This window comes from Erinaceus europaeus, chromosome 5 (assembly GCF_950295315.1).
Source record: "Erinaceus europaeus chromosome 5, mEriEur2.1, whole genome shotgun sequence".
Taxonomy (NCBI): domain Eukaryota; kingdom Metazoa; phylum Chordata; class Mammalia; order Eulipotyphla; family Erinaceidae; genus Erinaceus; species Erinaceus europaeus.
In genome coordinates, this window is record NC_080166.1 from 41,592,151 (window position 1) to 41,612,547 (window position 20,397).

Consider the following 20,397-nt stretch of genomic DNA (forward strand, 5'->3'; position numbering starts at 1 on the left):
GTGGCGCAAAGCACAGGGACCAGCGTAAGGATCCCGGTTCGAGCCCCCGGCTCCCCACCTGCAGGGGAGTCGCTTCACAGGCAGTGAAGGAGGTCTGCAGGTGTCTATCTTTCTCTCCCCTTTTCTGTCTTCCCCTCCTCTCTCCATTTCTCTCTGTCCTATCCAACAACGAATTGCGTCAACAAGGGCAATAATAATAACCACAACGAAGCTACAACAAGGGCAACAAAAGGGGGGGGGAAATGGCCTCCAGGAGCGGTGGATTCATGGTGCAGGCACCAAGCCCAGCAATAACCCTGGAGGAGGAAAGAAAAAAAAAAAAAAAAAGCTGGAGTATGGTTTGACCTATCAACGCCGATGTTCAGTGGGGAAGCAATTACAGAAGCCAGCCAGACCTCCCACCTTCTGTACACCATAATGATCCTGGGTTCGTGATCCCAGAAGAATAAAGAATAGGGAAGGTAGGGAGTCTGGCGGTAGTGCAGCGGGTTAAGCGCACGTGGTGCAAAGTGCAAGGACCGGAGTAAGGATCCCGGTTTGAGCCCCCGGTCCAGACCTGCAGGGGGAATCACAGGCAGTGAAGCAGGTCTGCAGGTGTCTAAATTTCTCTTTCCCTCTGTCTTCCCCGCCTCTCTCCATTTCTCTGTCCTATTCAATAACAACATCAATAACTACAAAAACAATAAAAAAGGGCAACAAAAAGGAAAATACATATAAAATTTTTTTTAATCTTTCCTTTAAAAAAAAAGTAGGGAAGCTATCAAGGGAGAGGACTAGATACGGGATTCTGGTGGTGGGAATTATGTGGAATTGTACCCCTCTTATCCTATGGTCTTGTCAATACTTCCATTTGATAAATTAAAAACAAACAAAAAATGGCCCAGTACAGTGAACCCCCCCAACGATGACTATAAACAAAAGGTTAATATTCTGTCATAATGTAAAAAAAGCTCTAAATTTCCAAAGACCTACTACATCTCTAAGAACAATGTGAATGAGGTAACTTTGTCAAAGAAATTCTCATATAATCCAATTCACTGTATTTAACACCGAAAACACAGCTAAATGATTTCAAAGTAAGTGACTCAGAAGAGGCCAAGAAGGTAACTCAATAGGTAGAGAGAAGATGTGTAGCCTGTGTTTGCAGTTATTCAGTAAAGCTCTGCCAAGCAGTGCTCTGGTCTCTCTTATAAAAATAAATTAATCTGGGGATCAAGCATGGCGTATCGGGTTAAACACACATAGTACGAAGCTCAAGGACCCTCAAAAGGATCCTGGTTCGAGTGCCTGGCTCTCCACCTGCGGGGGCGGGAGTGTGTGACGGGGCCACTACTCAAGCAGTGAAAGAGGTCTACAGGTATCTATCTCCCTCCCTTTTCCCGTTTCTCTTTGTCCTATCCAATTAAAAAAAAAAAGAGACCACCAGTAGTAGTGGATTCAGTGTAGGCACAGAGCCCCAAAGATAACCCTGGAGGCAATAAATAAACAAATAAAAAGTGAATCATAAAACTAAAAAAGAATTCAGATGAAATTTCAGTTTAGAGTATATTCTTACCTCTAGATCAGTTTCCATAAAATCAAAGACAAGGCTAATATTAGACTTATGTCCAAAAGCATCAAGGAGCTGTAAAGTAAACATTTTAAACATCAAAATGTGATTCCTTGATAAATACTTGACAGTATTATACCAACTGAAATGATTTTTAAAAGTTTAAATAAGCTTGGTGTATTGCACCAAAGTAAAAGATTCTGGGGTGGGGGGAAGGTTTCAGGTCCTGGAACATGATGGCAGAGGACGACCTAGTGGGGGTTGTATTGTTATGTGGAAAACTGAGAAATGATACACATGTACAAGTTTTTATTTTACTGTCAACTGTAAACCATTAATCCCTCAATAAAGAAATAAGAAAATATATGCATTTGTACCGCTGATGTTCCCTGCAAAATTTAAATCATTTTACAGCTGTTATGTGGCACATCAGGCTTGTGAGCTTGGATCATGAGTTTGATCCTGGCACTACTACATAAGCCTTTACCTCTCTCCACTCCCTCTTTAATAAGTAAGCAACTAAATCTGCTTAAAAACTTTATTTTTTAAAATTATTTATTTATTCCCTTTTGTTGCCCTTGTTATTTTATTGTTATAGTTATTATTGTTGTTATTGTCGTTGTTGGATAGGACAGAGAGAAATGGAGAGAGGAGGAGAAGACAGAGGGGGGGAGAGAAAGATAGACACCTGAAGACCCGCTTCACCGCCTGTGAAGCGACTCCCCTGCAGGTGGGGGGCCGGGGGCTCAAACCGGGATCATTATGCCGGTCCTTGCGCTTTGTGCCACCTGTGCTTATCCTGCTGCACTACCGCCCGGCTCCCTACTTTTTTAAAAAATATTTTATTTATTTATTAATGAGAAAGATAGGAGGAGACAAAAAGAACCAGACATCACTCTGGCACATGTGCTGCCAGGGATCAAACTCAGGACCTCATGCTTGAGAGTCCAAAGCTTTATCACTGCACCACCTCCCAGACCACTATTTTTTTATCTTTTACCAGAGCACTGCTCAGCTCTGGCTTATGGTGGTGCAGAAGATTGAACCTGGGACTTTGGAGCCTCAGGCATGAGAGAGTCTGTTTGCATAACCATTATGCTATCTACCCCTGCCCATGCTTAAAAACTTCAAGTAGGGGGGAGTCGGGTGGTAGCTCAGCGGGTTAAGCACAGGTGGTGCAAAGCACAAGGACCAGCATAAGGATCCCGGTTCAAGCCCCAGGCTCCCCACCCGCAGGAGGTCGCTTCACAAATGGTGAAGCAGGTCTGCAGGTATCTTTCTCTCCCCGTCTTCCCCTCTCTCCATTTCTCTCTGTCCTATCCTACAACGACAATATCAGTAACAACAACAAGGGCAACAAAAGAGAATAAATAAAAAAATATTTTTTAAAAATTTAAGAGAGGTGGGCAGTCGCGCAACGGGTTAAGTGCAGGTGAAGCAAAGAGCAAGGATCGGCATGAGGATCCCGGTTCGAGCCCCTAGATCCCCACCTGCAGGGGAGTTGCTTCACAGGCGGTAAAGGAGGTCTGCAGGTGTCTATCTTTCTTTCGCCCCCCTCTTCCCCTCCTCTCTCCATTTCTCTCTGTCCTATTCAACAACAACATCATCAAAAACAACAACTATAACAATAAAAAACAAAGGGCAACAAAAGGGAATAAATAAATAAAAATAAATAAACTTTAAGTAAGGGAGCTGCGCAGCAGGTAAAGCGCAAGGACCGGTATAAGGATCCTGGTTCTGTGGTGCAGGATGTGGCACAGTGGTTAAGGAACTAGACTCTCAAGCATGAGGTCCTGAGTTCAGTCCCCGGAAGCACATATACCAGAGTGATGTCTGGGCTCTTTCTCTCTCTATCTTTCTCATTAATAAAATAAATAAAATCTTAAAAAAAAAAAAAAAGATCCTGGTTCGAGCCCCCAGCTCCCCACATGCTTCATAGGCGGTGAAGCAGGTCTCTCCCTGTCTTCCCTTCTTCTCTCCATTTCTCTCTGTCCTAACAATGATGACATCAATAACAACAATAATAACTACAACAACAATAAAAAAGAGCAACAAAAGGGAAAATAAATACTAAAAAATTTTAAAAAACAAAAACTTTTAAGTAATTTTATTAAATTTAGCATTCACTCCCTCCCAGCTTTTTTGGCTACGAATTAGCAGTCCTGAGGAATAAAAAAAATTATATATATTTATATCTATATATAATTTAAAAATTTTTTTTAATATTTATTTGTTTTCTTTTGTTGCACTTGTTGTTGTTATTATTATTGATGTCATTGTTATTAGATAGGACAGAGAGAAATGGAGAGAGGAGGGGAAGACAGAGGGGGAGAGAAAGACAGACACCTGCAGACCTGCTTCACTGCCTGTGAAGTGACTCCCCTGCAGGTGGGGAGCCAGGGCTCGGGATCCTTATGCCGGTCCTTGGACTTTTTTTTTTTTTTAAGATTTTATTTATTTATTCATGAAGATAGGAGAGAGAGAAAGAACCAGACATTGGGAGGTGGTAGTGCAGCGGGTAAGTGCATATGGAGAGAAGCACAGGACCTATTTGAGCCCCCGGCTCCCCACCTGCAGAGGAGTCTCTTCACAGGCAGTGAAGCAGGTCTGCAGGTGTCTTTCTCTTCTCTCCCCCCTCTGTCTTCCCCTCCTCTCTCTGATTTCTCTCTATCCTATCCAACAACAAGGGCAGCAAAATGGGAAAAATGGCCTCCAGGAGCAGTGGATTTCTAGTGTAGTGCAGGCATGGAGCCGCAGATTACCCTGGAGGCAAAAACAAAACAAAGAAACGGAACAAAAAAGTGGTCCGAGAGGTGGTACAAACATAACGCTTTGGACTCTCAAGCATGAGGTCCCAAGTTCGATCCCCAGCAGCACATGTGCTAGAGTGATGTCTGGTTTTTTCTCTCTCCTCCTATGTTTCTCATAAATAAATAAAACCTTAAAAAAAAAAAGTTTTCTCTTCTTTTGACAGGGAGAGGAATTGGTGGTGGTAGTTTGTGAGTGGGTGGGGGACGACACACCTACAACACTGCCCTGCTGTTTGTGAAGTCTCCCCAGTGCAGGTGGGGACAATGGGCTTGAAGCTAAATTGTCATACATGGTAATGTGTCTAGATGTGCCGGTGTCCAGGCCTCAGTTGTATACTTTTAAAGATACTGCCTACAAGAACAATTAACCCGATAAACTTTTAATCTGTTCAGAATAATTCATAATTTATCATCAATAAAGTCAGCATCCCGAATTCCAGAAATAACAGATCATAATCATACTCACACCAATAATATTTGGATGACTTAGCTCCTGTAATAATTTTATCTCTCGTAAGGCTGTTCTGTTTATACCTGCATACAAAGATAAAGCAAACAGTAAATAATAATTCTGAAACTTCAAACATTTTCACTGACATTTTTTGGGAGTCTCTCCCAAAAATAACAAATACTCAAGAGAAAAATAAAGGCTATTTTGGACAATTTTATTTTTTAAAGATTTTATTTATTTATTTATGAGACAGACAGGAGAGAAACAACCAGACATCACTGGTACATGTGCTGCCGGGGATCAAACTCAGGACCTCATGCTTGAGTCTAGTGCTTTAGCAACTACGCCACCTCTGAGACCACGACAAATTTTTTATATTGATTAATTTTCCCTTTTGTTGCCTTTGTTTTTTTATTGTTGTTGTAGTTGTTATTGTTGTTGTTATGATGTCATCGTTGTTAGCTAGGACAGAGAGAAACGGAGAGAGGAAGGGAAGACAGGGGGAGAGAAATACAGACACCAGCAGACCTGCTTCACCGCCTGTGAAGCGACTCCCCTGCAGACAGGGAGACGGGGGCTCAAACTGGTCCTTGTGCTTCTCGCCACGTGCACTTAACCCGCTGCACTACCACCCAAATCCCTATTTTAGACAATTTTTAAAGCAAGTATGCTTTTATCTTGTCCAATGCAAAGGACAAAATTTAAAATTTTAAATGAGATCTGGCATGGTTTTACAGAAACAATTTTTTTGATGGCTTGACAGGATTTAGCAACAGTCCAGCAAACAAGTATTGGAAGAATGACAAAAGGAAAAAAAAAAAAAAGACCAGCATAGGATCCTAGTTCGAGTCCCCAGCTCCCCATATGCAGGTGGGTTGCTTCACAAGTGGAGAAGCAGGTCAGCAGCTGTCTATCTTTTTCTCCCCATCTTCCCCCTCCTGTCTCCCATTTCCCTCTGTCCTATCCAACAATGACATCAATAACAACAATAACTATAACAATGAAACAAGGGCAACAAAAAGGAATAAATATTTTTAGTTGCATTTACTCATTATTGGATAGAGACAGAAATTGAAAGGGGAGGAGGAGATAGAGAGGGAAAGAGACAGAGGCACCTGCAGCCCTGCTTAACCATTTGTGAAGCTTTCCTCTGCAGGTGGAGATCAGGAGCTTGAACCTGGGTCCTTGCACACTGTAATGTATGAGTGCTTAACCAGGTGCTTCACCACCTGGCCCCTAAATAAGTTTTTTATTTTTGAAAGAAATATTTTCCCAGGACAGAGGAGATAGTATAATGGTTATGCAAAGCAGACTCTCATGCCTGAGATTCTGAGATCCTAGGTTAAATCCCCCACACCACCACCAGAGCTGAGCAGAGGTCTGGTAAAGGGGCAGGGGACCTTCTCCCCCATTTATTATGTACTTCCATAAAAGTATACCCTGGATTTGAAAATAAGAAGCTGGAGGGGGGGGGTTGCTGTTAAAGAAATGATAATTTGTACCACCACTGAAAAAATAATGCAGAGGGGTCACCTGGTTAAGTGTTCACATTACAGTGTACAAGAACCCAGGTTAAAGACCCTGGTCCCTACCTGTAGGGGGAAAGCTTCATGTGAGGTAAAGCAGGGCTGCAGGTGTCCCTCTGTCTCTCTCCTTCTGTATCTCTTCCCCTACTCCTCCCAATTTCTCTGTCTCTATCCTATAAAAAATAAAAATAATTGGAAGTCGGTCGGGCAGTAGTGCAGCGGGTTAAGTGCATGTGGCACAAAGTGCAAGGACCAGCGTAAGGTTCAAGCCCCCAGCTCCCCACCTGCAGGGGAGTCGTTTCACAAGCAATGAAGCAGGTCTGCAGGTATCTGTCTTCCCCTCCTCTCTCAATTTCTCTGTCCCATCCAACAATGACGACATCAATAACAGTAACAACAATAACTACAACCATGAAAAACAAGGACAAGTAAAGGGAAAATAAATATTAAAAAACATTTTAAAAAAATAAATAAAATAAAAATAATTAAGGTGACCAGGCAGTGGCACACTCAGTTAAACACACATAGTACTAAGTGCAAGGACCTGCACAAGGATCCTAGTTCGAGCCCACAGCTCCCTACCTGCAGGAGGGATGCTTCACAAGTGGTTAAACAGGTCTGCAGGTGTCTGTCTTCCTCTCTCCCCTTCCTCTCTCAATTTCTATCTGCCCTATCCAATAAAATGAGAAAAATGGTCACCAGGAGCAGTGGGTTCACAGTGGCAGCACTGAGCCCCAGAAATAACCCTAGAGTCAAAAATAAATTATTAATTAAATTTTAAATTTTTTCAAAAAGTAATGCAACTGGTGTATTATACCAAAGTAAAAAACTCTGGGGTGGGTGGGGGCAGAATTCAGGTCCTGGAATAGGATGTCAGAGGACCTAGTGGGGGTTGTACTGTTGTGGAAAACTGAGAAATGTTAGGCATGCACAAACTATTCCATTTACTGTAGACCACAAAATATTAATCCCCAATAAAGAAATAAAGGTAATAATAAAAAGTAAGGAAGACATCAGGGCAAGTCATTAACAGCCTTAAGGTCTTCTATTTACTTAGGTGAACCGAGCGTTCCTCTGAACATTCAAATAGTAGAAATAATATATTTCCTCTTTGTTTTGAGTCTATCTTTTTATTTTAATTTTTTAATATTTATTTTCCCTTTTATTGCCCTTTTTTATTGTTGTTGCAGTTATTATTATTGTTATTGAAGTCATCATTGTTAGATAAGACAGAGAGAAATGGTGAGAGGAGGGGAAGACAGAGAGGGGGAGAGACCTGCTTCACCACCTGTGAAGTGACTACCTTGCAGGTGGGGAACAGGGAGGCTTGAACTGGGATCCTTATGCCAGTCCTTGCACTTTGCACCATGTACGTTTAAACCGCTGCGCTACACCACCCAACTCCCTCTTGTCTTTTTTTACAGTAATTTTTTAATGGTTTCTTTTAAATTTTTTTCCTATCTTTACTTATTTATCGAATAGAAACAGCCAGAAATCAAGAGCAATGGGGGAGACAGAGAGGCACTTAAAGTACTGCTTCACCACTCATGATGATTTCCCCCTGCAGGTGGGAACCAGGGATTCAAATCTGGGTCCTTGCATATTGTAAAATGTGCTCAACGAGATGTGCCACCACCCAGCCCCTTATCTTTACTTTTCTGTGGCCGTGTAATAACTCTATAGAACACCACTGCTAACTCCAATTAACATTTTATTTATTTCCTCAGAGATAGAAACTTTTCCTATTCTGTCAAATTATATGAAACACTTACCATCTTTAGCTTCCGACCTATGTCCAAGTTTGATCTATTGAAGCAGAAGAAAACAAGTACATTAAAATTGTTTTGAATTAGACTTAATACATACTATATATCACTTCCAAAATGGAGTCATGGCCAAAACATGTAGCACCCCATATGCTGCTAGAATTGTAAGCAACAAGATAACATGAACCATTTATCAGAAAGACAAAATTAATAGCATAAGAGAGTTTCAAGTACCTATCACTCCTTGCTCATTAAGGTTTTAAATTACACATCTAAATAATCAAATTAAAACAAATGTGGGTGGGGGTAGATAGCATAATGGTTATGCAAAAGACTCTCATGCCTGCAGCTCCAAAGTCCTAGATTCAATCCCCTTCACCATCATATGCCAGAGCTGAGAAGTGGAGAAAGAAAAGAAAGAAAAGGAAAGAAGTGCTTTCAGTCCAGATGGTGTTAAAATGGGTTGAGAACATGCATTACAATACATAAGAACTCAGGGTTCAAGCCCACATTCCCCACCTGTACTCAGAAGCCTTTACCAACAATAAAGCCATGTTACAGGTGTCTCTCTCCCACTCTGTCTCCCTGTCCCCTCTCAATTTCTCACTGTCCTCTCAAGTAAAAAAAAGGGAAAGAAAGAAAGAAAGAGAGAGAGAAGAGGAAGGAAGGGAGGGAGGGAAGGAAAAGACCACCAGAACAATGGATTCGTAGTGCAGGCACCAAGCCCCAACAATAAACCTGATGGCTACTGAAAAAATGAAAATAAATAAGAGTGAAAGCATTAAGTCTTTAAAATATTAAATGTGAAACAAATAAGGATTTATTGAATCTTAAATAACTTCCCCACAACCATGGACGGCTAATTTTTGACAAGGGGATCCAAATTACTAAATGGAGACAGGAGAGTGTCTTCAACACATTTGTGTTGGGAAAATTAGGTTGAAATATGCAGAAGAATGAAACTGAACCATATTTCACCACACATAAAAGACAACTCCAAATGGATCAAAGACTTGAATGTTAGACCAGAAATTATCAAATCCTTAGAGGAAAATACTGGCAGAACTCAGTAATAAATATAAATTTTATAAGCATCTTTAATGATGCCTATAATTACAAGGAAGGCAAAACAAAAACAAACCAATGGGACTATATCAAACTGAATAGCTTCTGCACAGCAAAAAAGAAACCACCATCCAAACAAAGGGACTCCCTTACAGGATGGGAGATGCTTACATGCCGTATATCAAACAAATGGCTAAGAAAAAAAAAAAGTTCACCAAATTCAGCAACAACAACAACAAAATAACCCAATCCAAAAGTAGGGAGAGGATATGAACTGAATATTCACCAAGGAATCTAAAAAGCCAACAGACATATGAAAAAATGTTCCGGGGGCTGGGCAGTTAAGTGCACAAGGACCGGTGTAGGGATCCCAGTTTTAGCCCCTGGCTCCCTACAGGGGGGTCACTTCACAAGCAGTGAAACAGGTCTGCAGGTATCTGTTTTTCTCTCCTCCTCTCTCGATTTCTCTCTGTCCTATCCAACAAGGACAGCAATATCAACAACAATAATAACAACAATGATAAACAACAAGGGCAACAAAAGGGAAAAAATAGCCTCCAGGAGCAGTGGATTCGTAGTGCAGGGACTGTGCCCCAGCAATAACCCTGGAGGCAAAAAAAAAATTAAAATGATTAAGTGGGCTGGGGAGACAGCATAATGTCTATGCAAAGAGACTTCCATGCCTGAGATTCCAAGGTCCCAGCTTCAATCCTCAGCACCACCATAAGCCAGAGCCGAGCAGTGCTCTCTCCCTTCTCTGTATATCTCTCATTAAAATAAATGAATAAAATATAAAAATAGAAATGATTAAGCTACTGTTAGTATGAATAAGCATGACATACTGCATTAATGGTTGAATCTTACACAAAATAGATTACTACCAATGAAAATCATCCTCCTACTACTTTACATAAAGACTAAACTTTCCCAATAATACCCCAAATATTACTGCTGGAAAACCACAACTTTTCAGGAGTTGGGTGGTAGCACAGCGGGTTAAGCCCACGTTGTGCAAAGCACAAGGACCAACATAAGCATCCCAGTTCGAGCCCCAGGCTGCCCACCTGCAGGGGAGTCACTTCACAGGTAGTGAAACAGGTCTGCAGGTGTCTATTATTCTCTCCTCCTCTGTCTTCTCTTTCCATTTCTCTCTGTCCTATCCAACAATGACAACAACAATAACTACAACAACAGTTAAAAAACAACAAGGACAAGAAAAAGAAAAATAAGGAGTCGGGCGGGCAGCGGGTTAAGTGCACGTGGTGCAAAGCGCAAGGACCTGAGTAAGGATCCCAGTTCCAGCCCCCGGGCTTCCCACCTGTAGGGGAGTCACCTCACAGGTGGTAAAGCAGGTCTGCAGGTGTCTTTCTCTCCTCCTCTCTGTCTTCCCCTCCTCTTGCCATTTCTCTCTGGCCTATCTTACAACAACGACATCAATAACAACAATGATAACTACAACAACAATGAAAAACCAAGGCAACAAAAGGGAAAATAAATAATTTTAAAAAGTAAAAATAAATTTAAAAAAAAGAGATAAAAGAAAATTTTGGGAGTCCGGCAGTAGCGTTGTGGGTTAATTGCATGTGGCACAAAGCGCAAGGATCCCAGTTCTAGCCCCCGGCTCCCGAAGTCGCTTCACAGGCGGTGAAGAAGGTCTGCAGGTGTCTTTCTCTCCCCCTTCTCTGTCTTCCCCTCCTCTCTCCATTTCTCTCTGTCCTATCCAACAACGAAGACAGACAACAATAATAACTACAACAATAAAACAAGATCAACAAAAGGGAATAATAAATATTTAAAAGAAACAACAAAAGGGAATAATAAATATTTAAAAGAAAGAAAGAAGAAAACCCTACGAGGTGGCACCGTAGATAAGCTTTGGGCTCTAAAGCATGAGGTCCCGAGATCAATCCCTAGCATCTCATGTGCCAGACCAATGCTGTTTCTCTCTCCCCCTCTCTTTCATTAATAATAAATGGCTTGCAAAATAGGAGTTTACTTGGATAGTGTGCTTCTTTGCCATAAGCAAACCCCACTACAATGAAGGAAGCTTCAGTGGTGTAACTTCCTTCCATCTTCCTTCCTCTCTCTAAGTCAGCCCAATAGGGTAAAGTACCAGAAGTGAGAAACTCCACTGAGGCCTAGGAGGTGATTTACCCAGTAAGGTATACTCATTATCTTCCCTTTCCCTCTCTACTTCTCACCTTTTCTTTAGAGAAAGGAAAAAAGAATGTTTGTTAGAATCCACAGCCATGCAGGCAATGAGCCTAACAATCACCCTGGTGACAAAAGAAAAAAACAAAACCTTCCCACCTATATATACTATAAACAGCACTTTGTATTTAAAGCATAAGCTAAATATTGATCACTAAATATATAAAGCACTTAAATGTAAATCAAGCAATAGATGTACTAGTCCTAACTATAATCTGAGTAAAAGTAAATAAACTCCTATGTGAGAGAATTTCAGGGGGAACGGGAGGTCTGGAGGTGTCACACCTGGTTAACCACATTACAGTGTGCAAGGACCTGGGTTCAACCCCCTGTTCCCCACTTGCAGGAGTGGTGAAGCAGGGCTTCAGGTATCTGTCTCTTCCCGTTTCTATATCCACCTCCCTTCTTAGTTTTTTCTTTTTTTTTTTTTAAAGATTTTCTTTATTTATGAGAAAGATAGAAGGAGAGAGAAAGAACCAGACATCACTCTGGCACACATGCTGCCGGGGATCGAACTCGGGACCTCATGCTTGAGAGTCCAAAGTTTTATCACTGCGCCACCTCCCGGACCACCCTTCTTAGTTTCTGTCTCTATCTAAGAAATAAAAAGAAATTTCAAAAAAGAAATTCACTTAAAAAATAAATAACAGGTGTGATCTGGGAGGTGGCACAGTGGATAAAGCATTAGACCCTCAACCATGATGTCCTGAGTTTGATCCCCGGCACATGTACCAGAAGGATGTCTGGTTCTTTCTCCTCCTACCTTTCTAATAAATAAATTAAAAAGTCTAGGGGCCGGGTGGTGGCGCACATGTTACAGTGCGCAAGGACCCGGGTTTGAGCCCCCAGTCCCCACCTGCAGTGGGGAAACTTCACGAGTGTTGAAGCAGGGCTGCAGGTGTTTATTTGTCTCTCTCTATCACCACCCCCTCTCAATTTCTGGCTTTCTCTATCCAATAAATAAAGATAACAAAAAAAAATTAATAAAAAAATCTAAAAAAAAATTAATAAACCAAGGGCCAGACGGTGTCTCACCTGGTTAAGTGCAAACATTACAGTACACAAGGACCCAAGTTCAAGCCCCTGGCCCACACCTGAAGGGGGAAAGCTTCACAAGTAGTGAAGCTGGAAGCATTGGTGGTTCAGTGGTAGAATTCTTGCCTGCCACACAAATAGCGAAGCAGGGATGCAGGTGTCTCTCTGTATCTTTCCCCCTCTATTTCCCCTTCTCCCCTCAATTTCTCTTTGTCTCTATCCAATAACAAGTAAATAAATTAATTTTAAAAAAACACAGAATTTCAACGACTGGGGGATTGCTCACCCAGTAGAGTACACACCAAACAACAGTTGTAGAAATCTGAGAAAACAAAATATTAGAACAATGGATTTCATCAGAGAACAGCTGAGATTTCATGTAAAGAAGGAAGTATCACAGGCATAAAAGTTATGCAAAAAGGCTGAGCCCCCAAAGTCCCAGGTTCAATCCCCTGCACCACCATAAAACAGAGCTGAGCAGTGCTCTGGTAAAAATCAATAAATAGTTAAGTGCAGGTGGGGCAAGGACCAGAGTAAGGATACCAGTTCCAGCCCCCGGCTCCCCACCAGCTGGGGAGTCGCTTCACAAGGTGAAGCATGTCTGCTTCTGTCCCCCTCTCTGTTTTTCTCTCCCCCTCTCTATCTTTCCTCCTCTCTCCATTTCTCTCTGTCCTATCCAACAATGATGACATCAACAACAATAAAACAACAAGGGCAACAAAAGGGAACGAATAAATATCAAAAAAAAAAAAAAAAAAAAGACTCAACCAGGATGTGAGGGCTATCTGGCTGCGACATCTGTTACCCCATTGATTACCAGGGTTGATGTGGCTGATCTGGCTGGCTAGGCGGGTGTCCCCTTCCTCCCTCACCGCTCCATGTGCGTCCCTCCCAAAGTTGCCACGCACTCGAAGAGGACGGCCTTCCCCGAACAGAGACTGACTGACTGGTCTTCGGTAGAGGGTCTAAAAGTAGCTGCACTCCCCTGCTAGAACCTCCAAACAAGCTCTCAAGAAAAGACTCCAACAAAAGTATATTATCTCAATGTCGGTGGCCAACAATTTGCAACTGCTTCAAATCCACACGGCAGTTCAGTTACCAAGTAGTCTAACAAAAGAAGCTCAGCACTGCTATTCAGAGCTAAAGATGCCACTAGCTCTAGAATGAACGCAGGGGGGCATCCAGGGAAGCAGGAAAAAAACCCCATTTGGCAAAACCAATCTGACAGCCAGAAACCTAATGATGCAGAGTGAGAAGAGCTTTCAGATAATGAATTTAGAATATACTTGTAAGGAAATTTGAAGAAATTCAAAGTTCTCAATTTAATATGCAGAAATGGGTCAAGAAAGAAATTCATGATCTCAAAGACTCACTGGATAGGAAAATATAAAACTTGAGAGTTACAAGGCATGAAGGACACCTCTCCTTAAGGGGGCTATTGCAGGTCTAGGGATTAGCTCAGCCAATTAGAGCATAATATTGCATGTCTGAGGCCATAAAGCCCTAGCACCACTTAATTTTTAGAAGTATTTTATTTACATATTTTCTGGACAGAGACAGAAATCAAGGAGGAAAGGAAAGATAGAGACACCTGTAGCACTGCTTGCAAAGCTTCGCCCCTGCACGTGGGGACCAGAGGCTTGAGCTCAGGTTCTTACACATTATAACATACGCTCGACCCAGTGTGCCAACACCTGGTGCCACTTTATGACAGTTAACTGTGCTGATTCTTTATCCCTCCCTCCCCTCATTATTTCTTACAAGGATTATTGATTTCATCAATAAATAGGCTGGGAAGTGGCCTGGAACTGGTGTAGTGAATGAAACATCGGACTCTCAAACATGAGGTCTTGAGTTCAATCACGAGACATGTGCTAGAATGATGCTCGGGTTCTCTCTCCCTCTCATCGGTAAACATTTTAAAAAGGAAAAAAAACAGAGCCATTGGTAGCACAACAGCCGGAGGCACTGGAGTTCCAAGTTCAATCCCTAGCACCCCCATAAGCCAAAGCAAATCATACTCTGGAAAAAATTAAAATAAACATACTGAGTACATACTCCATATGTACTTCTATGGCTCCATAGAGGAGCATAGAAGTCATGCAAATGTGAGTTCCCAAGTTAGAACCTGGCACTGCATATGCCAGAGCTATGCTCTGGGGCCTCTCTCAAAATAGAGAGAACTTTTAAAAATTTTTTATTATCTTTATTTTTATTGGACAGCGAGAAATTGAGAGGAATGGGGAGATGGGGGAGAGACAGAGAGGCACCTGCAGCCCTGCTTCTACTTGAGAAGCTTTCCCTTTGCAGTTGGGGACTAGGGGCTCCAACCCGGGTTCTTGCACACTGTAACACGTGTGCTCTACTGGGTGCACCACCACCCAGCCCTGAGATAACTCTTTAAAAACTAATAATAATAGGGGCCAGGAGACAGCTAACTCAGTATCAAACATGCCTTGAATCTGAGTCTCAGCACTACCAATGGCACTACGAGAGCTCCAAGGGCACTGAAACAACATTTTACTATTCTGCTATCTCCCTTCCTCCTCAAAAATAGGTGAAAAACTAGGTGAGGGGGCAGGGGAGACAGTTTATGCTTAATGGTTTTGCAAAAGACTACTGCCTGAGGCTCTAAAGTCCCAGTTTCAGTCCCTAAAACCACAAGACAGAGCTGAACTGTGCTCTGGTCGATTATCTCTCCCATTAAAATAAATAAAGTATTTTTAAAAGAAAGAGAAAGGGTAGGTCAGGAAGGCTGTTCAAGTTTCATCCTGTGATCAAGAGATCCTGGGCTCATTCCCATGCACCTTATATAAACAATAACCAGCAGGGTAGGTAGATTTAAATGCTAGTTTTAGCCACCTAATCTCATTGTCTTCGATACCTCAATTATAAAGTAAGGATATTAACTTACTTCATATTTTCTAAGTAAAATGACAGAATGAAGGTGAAAATGCCCAGACTATAAATAGCTCGGTATCACTTAAGTTTCTCAAACGAACACACAGGTTTAAAAGTTACTATGGGGGGGAGGGTGGTCGGGCGGTGGCGCAGTGGGTTAAGTGCATGTGGCGCAAAGCACAGGGACCGGCGTAAGGATCCCAGTTCGAGCCCCCGGCTCCCCACCTGCAGGGGAGTCGCTTCACAGGTGGTGAAGCAGGTCTGCAGGTGTCTATCTTTCTCTCCCCTTCTCTGTCTTCCCCTCCTCTCTCCATTTCTCTCTGTCCTATCCAACAACGAATTGCGTCAACAAGGGCAATAATAATAACCACAACGAAGCTACAACAAGGGCAACAAAAGGGGGAAAAAAATGGCCTCCAGGAGCGGTGGATTCATGGTGCAGGCACCGAGCCCAGCAATAACCCTGGAGGAGGAAAAAAAAAAAGTTACTATAGGGAGTCGGGCTGTAGCATAGTGGGTTAAGCGCACGTGGCACAAAGCATAAGGACCGGCATAAGGATCCCGGTTCCAGCCCCGGCTCCCCACCTGCATGGGCGTTGCTTCGCAGGCGGTGAAGCAGGTCTGCAGGTGTCTCTCTTTCTCTCCCCCTCTCTGTCTTCCCCTCCTCTCTCCATTTCTCTCTGTCCTATCCAACAACAACGACAACAATAATAACTACAACAATAAAACAACAAAGGCAACAAAAGGGAACACATAAATAAATTTTTTTTAAAAAAAGTTACTATAAACTAGTGCCCCACATCATTATCATTAATGCTGATGAGAACATTCACAGAACGGCCTAAGGAGTAGTGAAATGAGTAATTTTGGACCCTCAAGCATGAGGACTCAAGTTAGATCCCTGGCATCACACCCCCATTAGATAAACCTTAAAAAATTGAAAAATTCAAGGTAAATTTGCACAACAGACACAGACTGGAGTGGATGTAGGGGAAACAGAAGTAGTGACCTGAAAATATCTTGATTATTAAATACTTGTGAGTACCCAACAGAAGAGTAGTACTTGGTCCCAAGGCCAACGTCTAAGTTTATGAAGAAAATACAATAGCTTCATTTCAAATCTACTAATGGAACAAGAAACAAAACAAAAACTAGTCCAACTGCAGAGATGCCTCTTGGACCTCCCTCGCGATGGCCATACACACAGCTGGCCAGACTGCATTGCCTTCCTCCTCTAACTTAAGGAAGCTGGACCAGGAGACACCAAGGACTCTCAAACCTAAGGCGCCCAAGGTCACAAGCTCAATCCCCACCACCGCCATCAGCCAGAGCTGAGCAGCGCTGGGAGAGGGCGAGGCGGCAAGACGGATGATCTAGGAACATGTCCCCTAGGTCTCCGGGAAAAGACAGAGCTGTCGTGCAGGCAGGATCTGAGGCATCGCCTCGTGCTTTCAGAACACCAAACTCTCATGGCTCTTCCTTCCCGACTAAACCTCGTCTCCCTCAGGGCTGCGCTGATGCTGGTGGGGAACTGAACCTGGGACCCTGGAGCCTCAGGCATAACCACCATACCACCCGCCCAGTCCTTTGAGCCCTGAGATCCAGCCTGAGTGATTTCCCCCAGACGAGTCCGTCTGCCACCTTCCGAGCAGCCAGCAACGCCTTCAAAAAGGCCCCAAACAACAAAATGTAACTTACTTTCTTAATGGCGACAATCTGATTGGTGTTCTTGTCTCTGGCCTTGTACACCGTGGCAAACTAGGCAGAAAAACAGGAGTGAACTGAGTCCGTGCTCGCCGTCATTTACATATTTAGGGGGAGGGTTAGGCAGCTCGGAGTTACAGAAACGGAGCCCCGGAGCCCCGGAGCCCCGGAGCCCCGACGCCGAGCCACAGCCGAGCGGCCCCGGCCGGGGATCGTCGTCCTGCACACGGGGCCGCCCAGGGCGCGCAGGCCGACTCGCTCCCCAAGCAGCCCGGCCAGCCCGGTCCCCCGACCCCCAGGCCGCGACCCCCAAGCGCGACGCCTCCACTGTCACTCTGTGAGCCCCCTCCGCCCCCAAGAGCCTCACCTGGCCCTCCCCGAGGAAGTCGAGTTTTTCATAACGCTTTGCTCGCGACTTCACGTCCACAGCCATCCCTCACGGAATACCGGACTCCCGCGGAAAGAGGCCAGCGTCCCAAACTGCAGAAATTTAAAGCTACCTAAAAGCCTCCAACAGCCACTTCCGTCCACACGCCTCCGACGCCTTATTAGCTCCGCCCCCACTTCCGAGATTGGGGGAGTCCGACGTAGAGCGGGTCCTACGGAAGCTGAGCCAGGCGCGAGGCGGGGTTCCTAGGCAACGTGCGCCTAGCCCCGCCCTGCGCTATCACTTGACTGCCCTTCAGTTTCTAAGAGAAACCGCAGTAACTAGTGCTGTCATCCTGTTAATTCTGTTAATTTAGATATTTCTTTAGTGCGGGGATACAATAGATGTGGAAGGCTTGGCTTTGTCCCTAATCTTGTTTTTTTTACCAAGGGAATTTTGGCTTCTGTGGTTCCTATAGAGGCCTAGACAAACAGTATTGGACTAGTACCCAGTTATTCAGGACTGGCCTAAACACTCTTACTCCAGTTCCTTTATAGGGTAGTGCACCGAAGGAAGCAAATTCCTCCCTAATAAATATACACTGTGGGACACACTTTGTTTTTCACCAGACCACTGCTCAGCTCTGGCTTATGGTGGTGCAGGTGGACTGAATCTGTTCCTGGGAGCCTCAGCCATGAGAGTTGCTGCATACCCATTATACGATCTACCCCCGCCCTTTTTAAAAAATTTTATTTATTTACTTATTTATTTATTTGGATAGAGACAGCCAGAAATCGAGAGGGAAGGGAGTGATAGGGAGAGAGACGGAGACACCTGCAGCTCTGCTTCACCACTTGTGAAGCTTTCCCTCTGCTGGTGGGGAACCGGGGCTTGAACCCAGGTCCTTGCGCACTATAACATGTGCACTCAACCAGGTGCACCAATACCCGCCTCCCTCCCCCCTTTTTTTTTTTTACTCCCCCCCCCTTTTTTTAACAGAACATGCTCAACTCTGGTTCTCAGTGGTGCCAAGGATTGAACCTGGGATCTCAGAGCCACCAACATAAAATTATTTTGCATAACTATAGTGCTAGCTCCTTGTCCCACTTTACCCTACCTCCATTTATCTTATTTAAAGATTTATAGATCGATTGATGAAAGGAATGGGAAGAAAGGGCTGGATGGTGGCACATCTGGTTGAACACACACATTACAGTGCTCAAGGACTCAGGTTCTAGGCCCTTGGTCCCTACCTGAAGGGGGAAAGCTTCTTGAGTGGTGAAGCAGGGCTGCAGGTCTCTCTCTCCCTCCAATTTCCTCTCAATGCCTGGCTATCTCATTAATCCAATAAATATAAATAAAGATAATTTTTTTTCAAAGAAAGAGAAAGGAATGGGAGAGAACCAGAACATATTTCAGACTGAATCAGGACATCATGCTTGCAAATCCAGCACTTTACCCACTATGCCACAGTTCTGGGGTGTTTTTGTTTGTTTGTTTTGTTTTCGTCAAAGGAAGTTAGGAGGTGGGGGTGGTTAATTTTATTTCATGAGAGGCAGCGAAATAGGTGAGAGGCCAAGAAGCACTCTGCCATATGCAGTGCAGGAGGGCAAATTTGGGACCTTGTCCTGGCAAAGTCAAAGTTCTATTTCTGTGGTCCTTTATCCATCTCATCCATAGGGTTGTGCTGCTAAAACCAATTTTAGATAGAAAGGTAAGGACAGTGCCAGAGGCTCCTTCAGGACTGTATTCATAGAAGATGTACCAGAGCTCCAGCCCCCGGCTCCCCACCTGCAGGGGAGTCACTTCACAAGCGGTGAAGCAGGTCTGCAGGTGTCTTTCTCTTCCCCTCTCTGTCTTCCCCTCCTCCCCATTTCTCTCTGTCCTATCCAACAATGACAACAACAATAATAACTACAACATTAAAACAACAAGGGCAACAAAAGGGAATAAATATTATAAAATAATAATTAAATAAATATTTTTTTAAAAAAAAGATGTACCAGGACAGATCTCTTTCTCTCCTCTCCTCTCCCGGATCAACTAGGAATACCAAAGGAGACCACCCAGGACCGAAACAAGACAGGACTAGAATGACCACAGGAACCCACTAAATCACCGGTTAGTACAAACACGTGTGGCTGGTGACAGAGAGGAGCATAGGGAGAGATTAAGTGACTGCTAACACTCCAGCAGTTTATCAGTTGAGACACCACCTCCAGTCTGCTCCACCAACAAGGGGACAGCTGAAGGGAGGAGAGGAGCCCCCAGAGACTCACCAAGTGCAACTCTGAGTCTCCATTGCTACTGCCCTCAGAATCTGGAGCAGTGACAGAGAGGGACACCAGGGGACAGAGATCTAACCAGGAAACTCAGGAGAAGGAAACTCGGTGGCATAGCTGAGGGGCTGTGAAAGTCTCTTTGCATAACCACTGGATTATCTCTGCCACACCCTGCTTTATCTCTTCTTCTTCTTCTAGCGTTTGCCCTTCTTCCGTAGCCAGTCAACAGCGTCAGGTTGAGCCTGATGTAAAGTTTCGAGACCTCCTTTGAATCTGGAGAGGTGGCAGTCATTATCTCTTGTTCAGGAGTCAGTGATTAAGCTAAGAAGCCTACTTATAGTTTAAAAGTCCTCCCATAGCCTACAGGGAAGAAAAAAAAAAAAAAGACGCCTTTAAACCACCTAGCTCCAACTCAGGGATTAAAATACCATTGAACCAACTGTTAACTTCCACCACTGTGAACCCTTTAATTAACTTACTTAGACACAAGTCAATCCAGGCAATAGTGATCAGTAATTTGAAAAGTACTGATAAAGGCAACTCATAACATAATATATAAAATGGTTAAAACAACAAGAAAAAATATTGGAGAATCGAACCAGGACAAGAGTCCAGCTAAAAGTCCTCCAGAGGGTGAAGCACAAAATAACGAGTTCAACATCCAAACACTAGCTAAGGAAATAATCACAGGAGTGAGTAAAGAATTTGAAAGAATTGTAATCAGAAATAC

The 20,397-nt window shown here is 43.5% G+C and overlaps 1 protein-coding gene across 3 annotated transcripts in view; it reads right to left on the reverse strand.

Moving 5' to 3' along the window:
• The window catches only part of CDK7 (cyclin dependent kinase 7), a 52,756-nt gene extending 35,208 nt beyond the window's left edge, over positions 1-17,548 (reverse strand). For 2 of the 3 annotated variants that reach the window (XM_060191249.1, XM_007538030.2), the window contains exons 1-5: positions 17,386-17,548; positions 17,013-17,072; positions 8,109-8,142; positions 4,826-4,893; positions 1,556-1,624 (exon numbers count right to left, since the gene is read on the reverse strand). In XM_060191249.1, the coding sequence (XP_060047232.1) occupies positions 1,556-1,624; positions 4,826-4,893; positions 8,109-8,142; positions 17,013-17,072; positions 17,386-17,451 (297 nt within the window). In that variant the 5' untranslated portion in view covers positions 17,452-17,548. The remainder of the gene's footprint in view (positions 1-1,555; positions 1,625-4,825; positions 4,894-8,108; positions 8,143-17,012; positions 17,073-17,385) is intronic. The other variant, XM_060191250.1, reaches the window with a different exon arrangement.
• Between the last annotated feature and the right edge of the window lie 2,849 nt (positions 17,549-20,397).